The sequence below is a fragment of the Colletotrichum lupini genome, chromosome 2 (assembly GCF_023278565.1).
Source record: "Colletotrichum lupini chromosome 2, complete sequence".
Taxonomy (NCBI): domain Eukaryota; kingdom Fungi; phylum Ascomycota; class Sordariomycetes; order Glomerellales; family Glomerellaceae; genus Colletotrichum; species Colletotrichum lupini.
The window spans coordinates 704,373-717,607 of record NC_064675.1 but is presented as its reverse complement, the minus strand read 5'-3'; the positions used below and the strand labels follow the sequence as shown (position 1 = coordinate 717,607).

Here is a 13,235-nt window from a genome sequence, read left to right as displayed (position 1 = left end):
TTTTTTTGCCGTGACGAGCCGGTTCCCACCTGTCTCCGGGACCCCTCGTCGCCCCGTGTTTGGCTGCTTCTTCGCCTCAAAAGTCTTTTCATCTCAACCTTTTTTGCCTCTGTCTCTTTCTTTCGTTACTTCGTACCTTGCCAACGCGCCCAAAACCTGCAACAACCTTCGCAAGACTTGTCACAGAAAAATCCAACAGGGCAATTAAGCTCCCATCTTGGCATCTGGAAACTTGTCGACCGGGGGGGGGGGGCGGATCTGAGCCAAAAAACCACACCTCCTCCGTCTGCCTTTTACCTTGCTAAGCCTGCTGATTGGATCTTGACGAGGAGGGAGGAAGGGTAACGAAAAGAAGCTTGATCGTGCTGGTTTCTTGGCCTTCGTTAGCCGCTGGTCGTTTTCGAAGATGAAGGTTCCGCTCTACGCGAGCTTCTCGGCTTGTATCAAAAGAGGCTTCTCTTCTCCTCACCCATAAACTACGTATTCCAAGAATCCAAAAAGCCAGCTCGCGTGACTCTACTACAAAGAGGTTGTACGATGTTCCCGAGGCGCTTGAGCCTCATAATTCGTATACCTGAAAAAGATGGCACCGCTCGCCAGAAAGGCCTACGCCGCATGCATACGAGAAGCCCAAGGCGGAGGCTTGGCAGAGATCTAATCATATTATCTAACAACCGTGCTCTGCCTCACAAGTCCAAAGCTGCGGGAAACCTTCTTCAACCAAGGCTACCAAGGCTCTCAAGGCTTCCCTCACAATAAATTGAAATTAATATACGCGGACTCTTTGCCCAGAGAATCTGTTGAAGGATCCAAACAGATTTCGTTCCTGGGTAGTGAGAAGGCATGCCATAGTTGCTGGGATCAACGCTCGCTTGACAAATCCTCCGCGGCTTGGCTACCCCGATGTCTCGCCTGCCAAGCTTCACGATCTTCTTACCAAGAGCTCGGGTGTGCAGCCGCCGCGCCTTGCGATGGATGCATGGATGGCACCCGCCCAAGGCTCTCAGCTTGGCTTCCTTCCTCTCTCCCCCTCTCCACCCTCTGTCTCTTATCACACTGGCACACGGCAAGATTGGCGAGGGAAGTGTGGCATGTATGTTGCGAGGCTACGTACTGCTCAACCTGCCGGCCGTTTCGACCCTATTCGTTTGGAGGTAGATGATGATCATGATGATGGGGCCCATTGACCTTTCAACTTGACGAGCTAGCTTCGCTACACCATCGACGAAACGAAAGTGGATTGCAAGATATGAGTCGAGAGTCCTCGGTCGACTCAGTCGAGACCTTTCAATGGTGCGAGTTTCTTGTGGTCCATCCTCAATGGGCGCCCTCTTTTTTCCCACATCTGCCGGCATAACGCAGCGGGTTCAGCTCGCTGCCGCCGCACTGGGTCCATGTCATGCGCTTAAGCGCCTATCAGATTGGATTCATGGAAGCAAGCTGGAGTGTGAGGGAGCTTTCGCGTCATGACGCTGTCCGACGGACATTGTTCGTGATCAAACGATGAGGGGGGGCCGCGGTTTGCGTAAGCTCGCGAGGATAAGACGGCACGCAAGCGAACACTCCGCGGTGTGAGGAATTGCATGATGTTGGAAACCGTGGGGTTTTGGCAGCCGCACCACGACTACATCCACAGCCTTGCCGCCCGTATCAAAATCCGATCACGGTTTTTGTGTCAAACCAGGCGGTTGCTGGTGCAATGGTGGTGCTCCGTCTGCGAGGCCTCTGGATTCGAGTTCCTCTCAGTCTCGGCTCTCTGGAGGTCTTGGCCCACATTCTCCTGTGTGAGCTTGTAAGTCAGACACGAACCCTGTTTCATCTTGGCCGTCGGCTTCAGTATCCACCACAAGGCACAGTGACCACCCCCATCCCATCCCATACCATCCCATCGGCGCCTCCTCTTTTTATCTTCCCTCTTCACCTGCTGTTGGCGGGTTGGGTTTGCGGCGTTTCAGCATCTCGGGCCCGGGCATCGAGAGGGAGAGAGAGAAGATACGCTGTGCCGAAATGGACACCCCGTTTCGTTTCCGCGCGCGCGCAATCACAAAACTGCCGACACACTAGCTTCCTACCCGCTCGATCCTATTTCCTCCCCGTCCCCTCCCCTTCCCCCCAAGGCTGCGGTTCGTACAGAGTGTGCTTGGCTCAGAGGCAGCAAAGGAAACTTTTCCTAATCTGCACATGTTGCCGATGAGCCGCTTGGGGACCCTTCTTCTCCTCGGCCATCAGCTTCGAGCATGTGCTGAGAGTGCAGTCCCATCTCTGGATGATAGCTGTGGAGACGACGCTAGCTGTGTAGTGTGAGGGAACTTTCAGTCTCACAACGTGCTTTGAGGAACAACGCACGAGTGTGTCTTGGGCCATGTGCGGTATGGAGGTGCCAGGTTGGAAGGTCAGGAGAGCAGATGAGCGACAGGACAAAGTAAGGGGAGTGGTTGACAGGAGCCGAGGCGATGGTTACTAGAAGGCCGTAATTGGCCGAGGCGGTTGTGGCATCCAACTTGTTAGCAGCCACCACATGTTTTGATGTAGGAAGGTTGATGGCGGAAATTCCCGGCAGCCTTCACGGGATGATGAGGAAGGAAGAAAAACATCGGAGAGCATACGCCCACGTGAAGATGTTCGGGGATTGATGCTTTTAAGGAAGGAGACTGGATGGGCTTCGTCGCGTGCCTCCCTGCCAGTCCCGTCCCATTCTCCAGAATTCCTAAGTCCGACGGTTTCGGCGATGGCCTCGGAGAGAAGGAGAATAGTGGAGACACCGGGCCGCACGGGCACCTTGATGGTTCCGGGGGACGGTGGGCGTTGACCTCGAGACGAGGGCCCGGACTGCCGGATTGGGGGCAAAGGGGGAGGAATTGACCGGGACGTTCGGCCGGATGGAGTGCAGATTCGGGGCTCGGGAAGTGGTCGGGTATGGGGAACAAGTTCGGGCAGAACGACTCCATGCCACATAGCAACGCTAAAAAGCAGACCTAGGAACTCCTCAAGTCCGAGATAAGACGTGCTCTAGCTCGGGGCCCTTCGGAGAAACGGCATTTGGAGCTTGCGGGTACTAGTGCGATGGTCATTTTTTCGGGGGTGATGAAATGGGCGTACGACTACCTTGGGTCGAGGTATCCCGAGGGATTGAGGTAAGTTTACGGAACATGATAGCTCACTCACGAGCTTTGGATTTCTCGGGTGAAAGGATGGTATGCCATTGAAAAGCATGTGCGCGAGAGGCTTCACAATATGGTACTACCGCTATAAACAAGTTGGAGATTTACATACTATGTAGTGGATGAGATCTGGCGCAGCGGAGCCTGGAGGTGGCTGGAGGCTGGTAAGGGTGGACGGGGAAGTGGAGTTTGGGGGGTCAAGCCCAGTTGGATTTTGCGAGATATTAGTGAGGGATGTGTGTAAGATAAAGGCATGATTGGGCACGATGCTCGACGGCGGATAAAAAAGTCACGAAAAAAAAAGCGCGATATGGAGACATTTCCTGAGTCATCCTGGTCTGGGTTGCTATCGCGACATCAGCCAGGCGCAGTTGGTAAAGGTGCGACGGACCGAAAGTGCCCAGGTGCGGAAGGAGAATTCAATGACAAAACGCCGGGATTCGGCCGGGGCGTGGCCGGGGCTTCTTCTTTGGACCAAGGCCGCCGGCGGACAAGGCGCCGCGCAAGGGTAAAAAAACAAAAAAAAAAACAGCAAGGCCAACCAAGATTGGCAAGGGAATAAAATAAAATAAAAAATACAGAGACAACCAGGGGAAAAGGGCAAGAGACACCCCGAGGCCCACTTACACCCACCTCGAAATGGCCCATACTGCGTATGTTCGTGACCCCCAAAGCTGAGGTGGAATATGACGGTGGACTTGCCACTGATAGGGCAAAAACAAGCGCTCCATTGGGAGCAGACTGCGGCTGCGCGGACCACGATACGGAGTTTAGTTGAATCCCCTGTATGCCTAGCACCAGGTAAGCATGTAAGCAGCTAAGCAGCTAACACTACACAGCAAGCGCAGCAAGGGACCTAAGGCAGCTGGGTCCCGGGACGGCCAAGACATTTTTTGGATCCAATGTCGGCAGCAGACACATTGCTTGCTCTTGGGAGATGGAGTCGGAGTCTCGCGGTCGGTTTACTGTATTGCCGCAAACATCCCACCCAATCACACACCGTCTCTCCCGTCCAAGCTTCCCATTCTTCCACCTCATCTTTTGGGCTGGCGGCGCCGCGGGCGGAGCGCGCTATCTCTGACCTCACGTCCTCACCCCCGTAGCACCTGAAATTTTCTGCAAGCTGCCAAAAAATACCGCCAGGTCGGGAGGGTCCAGCGGCCAGCCTGCAAATCTCTCTTCGTTGGCTGCGTCACACTTTTGCGATTCCCACCCCCAGTTCCTCTGTCCTGTCCTGTCCTGTCCTACCAGCTTGTGCTGCCCGCGCATCCTTATCGTCTCCGAATTTCCTCCCTCCTCCGAACTCCTTCGTGACTTCTTTTTTCCTTTTTCCCTCTTCCCCTCCCTTCAACCAAGTGTCGCATCCTCTTGCCTCGCCATCAAGAACCATCTTTGGTTACCGGGGACCTTCCTCTCCATCACCAATTGAAGCAATGGCTTCCTCCGTCAGAGCCATGAGCTCCATTCGCGCAGCCCAGCAGCTGCTCCCGAAAGCTCCGCGTGCTGCCAATGCCGGTCGCAGAACCCTCACAACCACCTCCAGACAATCTCTCAGAACCCTCACCGCGAGGCCGAGAGTCGCCGCCCTTCCCCAGGTCGGAACCGTTGCGCGCCAGCTTACCAGAAACTACGCCGATGTCGCTCCCAAGAAGGCTGGCAAGGTCCGCAAGACCTTCAGATGGGCCTGGCGCTTGACCTACCTCTCTGCCCTCGGTCTCTTCGGCTACATTGGATATGTTGTCTACGATGACAGGCACCCCGAGGATCAGGTAGAGCTGGACCCTACCAAGAAGACGCTGGTCATTCTCGGTGAGTTCCTCACTCGACGGCCTGCGCGCCATTCATACACCCACTGCACATATCGCGCATACTGACAACTTGTAACAGGCACTGGCTGGGGATCCGTCTCTCTCTTGAAGAAGCTTGACACGGAGAACTACAACGTCGTCGTCATCTCGCCCAGAAACTACTTCCTCTTCACCCCTCTTCTGCCTTCCTGCACCACCGGTACCATTGAGCACCGCTCCATCATGGAGCCCATCCGAACCATCCTCCGTCACAAGAAGGCCGCCGTCAAGTTCTACGAAGCCGAGGCCAGCTCCGTCGACCCCGAGAGAAAGGTTGTCAAGATCCTGGATACGTCGGAGATTAAGGGCACCACCTCCGAGACTGAGGTCGCCTACGACCTGCTGGTCGTCGGTGTCGGAGCTGAGAATGCCACCTTTGGCATTCCCGGCGTGCGCGAGAACTCGTGCTTCTTGAAGGAGATTAACGACGCCCAGGCGATTCGCAAGAAGATCATGGACTGCGTCGAGACCGCCGCCTTCAAGGATCAGTCTGCCGAGGATGTCAGCCGTCTCATGCACATGGTTGTCGTCGGTGGTGGCCCCACTGGTGTCGAGTTCGCCGGTGAGCTTCAGGACTTCTTCGAGCAGGACATCAAGCGTCTGGTCCCCGAGATTGCCGACCGCTTCAAGGTTACCCTGATCGAGGCTCTCCCCAACGTCTTGCCCTCCTTCTCCAAGCAGCTGATTGAGTACACCGAGAAGACCTTTGAGGAGGAGAAGATTGACATCTTGACCAAGACCATGGTCAAGAAGGTCACCGACACCTACGTCCAGGCCGAGGGTACCGGCCCCGACGGAAAGAAGCAGACCCTCACCATCCCCTACGGTCTTCTCGTCTGGGCTACCGGTAACGCTGTCCGCCCCATCATCCGCGACCTCATCACCAAGATCCCCGCCCAGAAGGACTCTCGCCGCGGTCTGGCCGTCAACGAGTACCTCGTTGTTCAGGGCACCCGTGACATCTGGGCCATTGGCGACTGCGCTGTCGCCGGATACGCCCCGACTGCTCAGGTCGCCGCACAGGAGGGTAACTTCCTTGCCAAGCTCTTCAACAACATGGCCAGAACCGAGACCCTCGAGGAGCGCGTCCAGGAGCTCAGCGCCAACCTGAACCTCAAGCCCGGCAACGCTGCCGAGGTCGCCAAGGAGATCGAGGCTCACGAGCGCCAGCTCCGCCGCATTAAAGACATCAAGCCCTTCCACTACTCTCACCAGGGCAGCTTGGCCTACATTGGCAGCGAGAAGGCTGTCGCCGATGTTGCCTGGTGGAACGGAAACATTGCCAGTGGTGGTACTATGACCTACTTCTTCTGGCGCAGTGCCTACCTTTCCATGTGCTTCAGCAGTAAGTTCTATATCCCCCTGACGTAATTCTGCCTACTGTAGTCACATGCTAACGCTCTTGACCTTTTAGCTCGCAACCGTCTCCTCGTCGTCAATGATTGGCTCAAGTCCAAGGTCTTTGGTCGCGACATCTCAAGAGAATAAGCTTGGGTGGCTTTATTCTAGGCGTTTATGAATCATTTTCCTTGCCTTTGGCGCTGGGATAATTCTACTTCTTTGTGTTTCTGTTTCTCTTTTGTGTCCTGTAACCTTTTCTTCCGTCAGACCTCTGTTTGTTTTATTGGTGTCTTGAGCGAAACGATAGAATCGATCGGCTTTTAATGGCTGGGCGGGGAAACGATAGACTGGGTAGAAACTGGGACACCCGATTCAAGTCCCTCCTTCGAAAAGGGGGGGAATGAAAAACCAACAAACGCACACACGACTACCTACCATTACACCTGTAGGAATTTGTCCGATGCTGCTTTTCTTTGCCAATAACACCTGTACAATGTTCAAAAAACAACTACCGAGGGTCCTCGGCTTATCCTGCGCTCGAACGCGTGAGAGTTGAATAATGAGGAAATGTTACGATGAAGACACATACAACATGACATGACGGACGCATGGTTCACCTAGCTTGCGACATGTGATGTGATGTAGGCAGATGGATATCTGTACGGATACTCGTGAGATAGGGTAATGTTTTGCGGGACTAAGCGGCTGGCAGCGGGACGAGCCGAAGCTGCGCAAAAAGTTTCCGAACTGCTGGGAACGAATGCATCGCCCTGCGGGTGATCTCGGAAGACGGGGCACAAGACTCCATATCTCACCTGCATGACCGGGCTTGTTCGGGCTTCACCCTGATGGCATCTGCCGTCTACGTATGGCCTTTTTGTCAGATGGGAGATGCCGAGGCTTAATGAAATTCTGCTTCTGAACATATCGTCGTGACGTTTTGGAGGGACCTAGTTGATTGAGGATGAGGGCTTGGCTGGGCGTATACGAAGGTTGAGATGCAGTGACACCTGGCAAGTTCGAACATCCCTTGTTAGCTGGTGTCCACGAGGCTGCGGGACTAGGTAGGTGAGCGACTTGAGATCAGATAGAAGAAGATCGGTTGGCATGTGGGATTGCGGCGGGCATGGAGAAGAGCTTGTGACGGTTGAGTTGTTTCTTCTCCTGTGTCGACCCTTTCATCTGCTCATGGATGAACTGTGTTGTCATTCGTCTTTTTACCGAGGAACAAGACTCTTGAGCTGGAACTTCTGCATCTCAAGACCGATAGAGTTGGCTTCTCAGCCAGGGTTTACGTTACTGTTGTTGGAGGCCCGCTCGAAGCAACAAAAATGGCGGACGTGTAATGAAGAACGATAATGAGTGAGATATTCATCTATATCCCGAGTTCCCGCGGTGAAATTGTCTCGTTGGGTGTGGCTATAGACGACAGGATGCTGGATATTCTTTTCGTCGCTGAACTAATTTGGGAATTCCATAATTCTCCTAGTAACCCCCTCAAAAAGTGATAGGGAAAGTCACACAAGAAACATGCTGACCCGAACGAGGAAGGGTAAGCACGGCAAGATGATTCATTCAAGCTAATGACATTGCGGAATTCATATTCAGACCTCTCTGGCACATGAGATTAGTCAATGGAATCCTATTACTGATCACCCCGTGACGCACTTATTCCTCCAACGCAGTCTAAATAGGCGTCGCGGAGTGTCGCCGCTACAGGTTGACAATCCTTCCCAATGAGGAAACACTTCAAATCCTTGAATCCACTTCTGACAATAAACCGGGGCCTGATGTCCGCTCCTCTCCGCCGTCTCCTCGGGTCTAACCATGGTGAACGAGTCTCGCGGGGGACAGAACGTTTAGCCGGCCACCGGTCTTCTAGGCACGTTCACCTTCAGATTCACCGAACTTTACCCAGATAGCCAATCAGCTCTCTGACGTGCGTTGCTCGCAGGCCCATCGAGTCTCCGGGCCTTCGGGCCGCCCGCCGTTTCGCAGTGTCCGAGTTTCCGGGGTTGGCGATTGTTCACCATGGCAGCGCTGGTGTTTGCTTCGTAACATTGCCAAAGTCACATAAAGTCGTACTAACTGAGTCTTGACTCTGGCTGCGAAATGTTCTCCGGGAAGGCCTACCATTCCACTACCAGTAAAGGTACTCGGTAGCTGCCGAGCCAGCCCTAATTAGGATACAGAGCTTAGTGACGCAAGGTAGGTATCCGTGAGTCTGGAGTAACCCGCTTCGAGCTCGAGATCGTCCCACATCGCCCATGCAAGGAATGGCGTATTACATATTCCGTCCAAGGTAGACTAGGATCCCCATTCGTCATTCTCAGCTTTCAAACAAATTCAAACTCCTTTGAAGTTGCTTCCCATAAAACCCCAAGCCCACCTGACATTTTGCCTACCTGGACTACGGCTGAAATACAATTAAAGAATTCTAATTGAAAGCTTTGATCAACTTCGAGTCGACAAACTGCTCAAGGGTCTGGGACAGGACATTGAGTTGTCACCATCAGATACGACATGTCTGCTGAGTCAACCACATTGACGGTCAGCCAGGAGATTCCCCTCCAGGAATTGACCTCGAAGGAAGGCAGCCTCCTGAATACCGAAGGTCATGTTCTAGGATCGAATACAGATGCGACGGGGGGCCTTCCGGCTCCGACGACAACAGCCGAAGTTGTGCAGAGATGGAATCACCCGAGGTCGAACCTCTTCAGAGTCCTATCTTGCTTCTTCAGTCTCCTCGTCTCCGGTGCGAATGATGCCGCCTACGGTGTAAGTCTCTCTCACCAATCCCATCAGAAACTCCAAAATTTCGTATAGCGACTGACCTCAGAAACAGGCTCTGATTCCCTACGTGCGTTTCCTCCCGTCCAAGCTAACTGTGATATCCCCAGTTACACGCTGACTGACACCCCTGACCAGCTCGAAACCTACTACGGCCTCTCCTACGTCGTCGTCTCCCTCGTCTTCCTCTCTCCCTTCGTCGGCTACGTCCTCTCGGCCGCCCTCAACAACTACGTCCACCTGAAGCTCGGCCAGCGCGGCATCGCCGTCATCGCCTCCACGTGCCACATCGTCGCCTACATCATCATCTCCCAGCACCCGCCCTACCCGGCGCTGGTGGCCGCCTTCGTCGTCGCCGGCTTCGGTAACGGCCTGAGCGACGCCGGGTGGAACGCGTACATTGGCAACATGGCGAGGGCCAACGAGGTCCTCGGCTTCTTGCACGCGTTTTATGGCGTCGGCGGCGTGATTGCCCCTTTGATTGCTACGACTATGATTAACAAGGCAAACTTGGGTTGGTGGAACTTTTACCACTTCATGGTGAGTACCAGACACCTCTCACCCTCTACCCATTCTCTGTAACGAAGAGAGTATCTGGGTGTTTCATATTTTCTAACCCTACGACAACCTCCCCAGCTCGGCCTGGCCTCCATCGAGCTCGTCTGGTGCACGGCGGCCTTCTGGACGCAAACCGGCGCAGTCTACCGCGAGCTGGTAAGCCACTCCCGCAGCGACAACGCCGGAGGCGGCCTCCGCACCGCTCTCCTCAAACGCCCCTACGCCCGCGTCACCTGGCTCTGCGCCCTCTTCCTCCTCGCCTACGTCGGCACCGAAGTCTCCCTCGGCGGCTGGATCGTGCAGTTCATGATCCAAGTCCGCAAAGCCAACAACTTCGACTCGGGCATGACCTCGGTCGGCTTCTGGCTGGGCATCACCCTCGGCCGCGCGGTCCTCGGCTTCGTGACCCCCAGGCTGGGCGTCAAGCTCGCCGTGTCGGTCTACATCCCCATCGCCATGGCGCTCGAGCTGGTGTTCTGGCTCGTGCCGCACTTTTACGTTTCTGCCGTGGCGGTCGCGCTTCAGGGGTTCTTCTTGGGTCCGTTTTTCCCGGCCGTTGTCGTCGCCGCGACGAAGCTGCTGCCGAGGCATCTTCATGTCAGCACCATTGGTTTTGCGGCGGCGTTTGGCGGCAGCGGAGCGGCGATCTTGCCATTTGCCGTCGGCGCGCTGGCGCAGGCGAAGGGTGTGCAGGTTTTGCAGCCGATCATCCTCGCCTTCTTGGGGATCATGCTCGTGTTGTGGCTGTGTCTGCCGAGGATTGGACATAAGCAGGAGTGAGGGGAGTGGGAAGAGATCAGGTGGAAAAGGATACCAGGTATATCGTATGTATATACGCAAAGTGTGGCCTTCTGAAAGAAACATTGCAACTCGAGTCTACCTCGGAATGAGGATGTCCAGATGTACTTTGCATCATATTTGGAGATTGAAGGTCTTCATACCACGAAAAACAAAAAATCGAATAGAATTCAAATCTGCTTGAGCGGTATTACTTGAGACTTTATTGGCGTAACAAGAAGAAGAGGTGGTTATAACATGGGCAGTATGGCAAACCAAAGCTGGACAGGTTGCCTTCACGATTAACAAGTACGAATCACACGGTGAACTAAAAAAGCAGCTTGCGTTTTCACTAACGGATAGTAAGAAGCACTTGACTACTAATCAAAATGCACTGCAAGACAGGCGGTTTATGTGAGTGGTTTGCCTGATTCGGTTTACTACAACCAAAGTTCATCTTCTTGGGATTTGCGTGCGCTGACTGAAGCCTGCTTGATTCTGGATGTGCAATGCCACCTTGGATCCATGTCCAGCCAAGAGAAACATTTCAGAATTGTCAGTTGGCCAGGATGCATGATTCACTTTGAAAGGAATATTGGCAATGCAGTATAAACGATTCAAGTGTGGTAGTATCATAAAGAACTTAAGGTCAATTGAAGTGTAAAAAGTAGCGGCAGAGACATAGGAACAAAGGGAAGGAAAAGAAAATCGCAGCATTGGCATACGGAAAGTTTCATGAGTGACCCGGACTCGAACAAAGCAAATAGGCCGGCGCCGGGAATGTCTCACTCCACCGGAAGCAAACGCATCCCAGAAAATTCGGGGCTCCTGCACTCCGGGATCGGCACCGTCGGCCCGCTCCGACTCGGAACCGTGTCGGGAAACCTGCACTGCATACTGCCAATCGCGAAACACCTCACAGTTTTTTCTTTTCCAAACACAGCAGTGTTGTCGCCTTGTCTCACACGCCCCTCTCTAGAAACTACATCAGTTGAGTTCAACGTCGCCCAGGAGACTTCCCCGCGATCTTCTTCCCAACCACCTCTTTTCCGGTCCGACGGTTCAATTCCGCCCACCCGCACAGACGGCAGGAATAAGAGGGGTGGGATATCGACGGTTCCCATTTGACAGCTGATAAGGAGGGAAAACCAAACCAACATCTACTCACAACTTTCTGAAAGGCACGGGATATCCTCAACAAGACAAAACGCAACAATTGGGACAAGATGGGTTCCCAACCAACAATAGATATGGATTTTGTAGCTCTTCCTAAAATCGAGGTATATTTTCAAGAGAACCCTTACGGATATGAGACCTATAGCTATGAACACCCTCATCTGACACCATCACAGCTCCACGCCCACTTGACGGGCAGCATAAGCCGTCGCACCCTCCACGACATCTGGGTCATTAAGCACGAGGCGGGAGAAATGGACCTCGAGGACCCCCTCATCGTGATGCCGGACGGCAAACACGACTACGACCTCACCACGTAAGACCTAACCTCACCTTTACCTCTCAAGAACCTCTGCTCCCTGGCTTGGATGACTAACAAACACACCGGCACACAGCTTCTTCCCCCTCTTCTCATCCTACATCTACAATCTCATCACCGACGTCGACACCCTCCGCAAAGCAACCCTCTCCGTCCTGCAAGACTTCCAAGCAGACGGCGTAACCTACCTCGAACTCCGCACCACCCCGCGCTCCCTCCCCTCGCCGACCCCCCAGCCGCCGTCCGCCTACGTCGCCGTCATTCTCTCCGCGATAGACGCTTTCGAGGCCTCTTCTAGGGATAACCCAAACGCCATGCGCACCCGCCTCATCCTCTCCGTCGACCGCCGCCACACCCCATCCCAAGCCCACGAAACGGTACGCCTCGCAGCCTCCTTCCGCGACAGGGGCGTCGTCGGCGTGGACCTCTGCGGCGACCCGGCGGCCCGCGTTCACACTGGCCAGGACGATGACTCTGAAAACATCTCCATCTTCCGCCACGCCTTCGCCGAAGCCCGGACCCTCGGCCTCGGCATCACGATCCACTTTGGCGAGGCAGAGTGCTCCGGCCACCCGGCGGAGCTCGCCGAGATCCTGTCGTGGTCGCCGCGCCGGCTGGGCCACGTGATCCATCTCGGCGAGGATGTGAAGCGGGAAATCGCCAAGCGTGGCATCGGGCTCGAGCTGTGTCTCAGCTGCAACGTTCACGCGGGTATGGTGACGGGCGGGTTCGAGGGCCATCACTTCGGGGAGTGGTGGGGTGTGGAGGGGAGCTTGATATCTCTGGGCGTACGTTCCTTTTTCTCATGGTTCTTCTTCCTCCCTCTGAGGCCTCCAACTCCGTTTTTGAGAATCTTTTCGCGACGCTCATCTGTTGTTCAAACGGCAAGGCATGTTAGCTAACTCTCAAAATCAAACCAGACCGACGACGTTGGCGTCTTCGGCAGCCCGTTGTCCAACGAGTACAGGCTGGTAGCGGAGCACTTCAAGCTCTCCCGCGACGAAATCTGCGCCCTCGCCCGACGGGGCATAGAGACCATCTTTGCCGACGAGACCGAGAAAGAACGTCTCCGGCAAGTAATGTGGAAACCTGCCGTCACCACTACTGTAGCTGCTGCTCAACAATAAACAAGTGCCGTATCGCATCGATGAACCGAGTAGACCGAGAAACGATCTAGCAAAGGGACCTGCAGACGTGTTAAAGGGCCATATCGAGATAGCGATTGTCGACAACTTCGTCAACAAACAATTTCCTGGGATGGAAATT

The 13,235-nt window shown here is 54.4% G+C and overlaps 4 protein-coding genes across 4 annotated transcripts; 3 read left to right on the top strand and 1 right to left on the bottom strand.

The window, feature by feature from the left end:
• Positions 1-667: 667 nt before the first annotated feature.
• CLUP02_02591 (uncharacterized protein) lies at positions 668-2,948 on the bottom strand (the record flags this gene model as incomplete). The annotated part of the gene is made up of 9 exons (XM_049281622.1): positions 668-726; positions 782-1,056; positions 1,123-1,303; positions 1,359-1,413; positions 1,472-1,624; positions 1,682-1,924; positions 2,182-2,291; positions 2,347-2,561; positions 2,653-2,948. The coding sequence occupies 9 exons, from the start codon at positions 2,946-2,948 to the stop codon at positions 668-670; spliced, it is 1,587 nt and encodes a 528-aa protein (XP_049138765.1).
• Positions 2,949-4,594: 1,646 nt separating this feature from the next.
• Positions 4,595-6,496, top strand: CLUP02_02590 (uncharacterized protein; the record flags this gene model as incomplete). The annotated part of the gene is made up of 3 exons (XM_049281621.1): positions 4,595-4,970; positions 5,049-6,353; positions 6,423-6,496. The coding sequence occupies 3 exons, from the start codon at positions 4,595-4,597 to the stop codon at positions 6,494-6,496; spliced, it is 1,755 nt and encodes a 584-aa protein (XP_049138764.1).
• Positions 6,497-8,872: 2,376 nt separating this feature from the next.
• Positions 8,873-10,477, top strand: CLUP02_02589 (MFS transporter; the record flags this gene model as incomplete). The annotated part of the gene is made up of 4 exons (XM_049281620.1): positions 8,873-9,127; positions 9,195-9,209; positions 9,278-9,679; positions 9,776-10,477. 4 exons carry the CDS (start codon positions 8,873-8,875, stop codon positions 10,475-10,477), a joined length of 1,374 nt encoding a protein of 457 aa, XP_049138763.1.
• A 1,223-nt stretch (positions 10,478-11,700) lies between these two features.
• On the top strand, positions 11,701-13,096 carry CLUP02_02588 (adenosine deaminase; the record flags this gene model as incomplete). Its single annotated transcript, XM_049281619.1, has 4 exons — positions 11,701-11,754; positions 11,827-11,966; positions 12,046-12,757; positions 12,890-13,096. The coding sequence occupies 4 exons, from the start codon at positions 11,701-11,703 to the stop codon at positions 13,094-13,096; spliced, it is 1,113 nt and encodes a 370-aa protein (XP_049138762.1).
• Between the last annotated feature and the right edge of the window lie 139 nt (positions 13,097-13,235).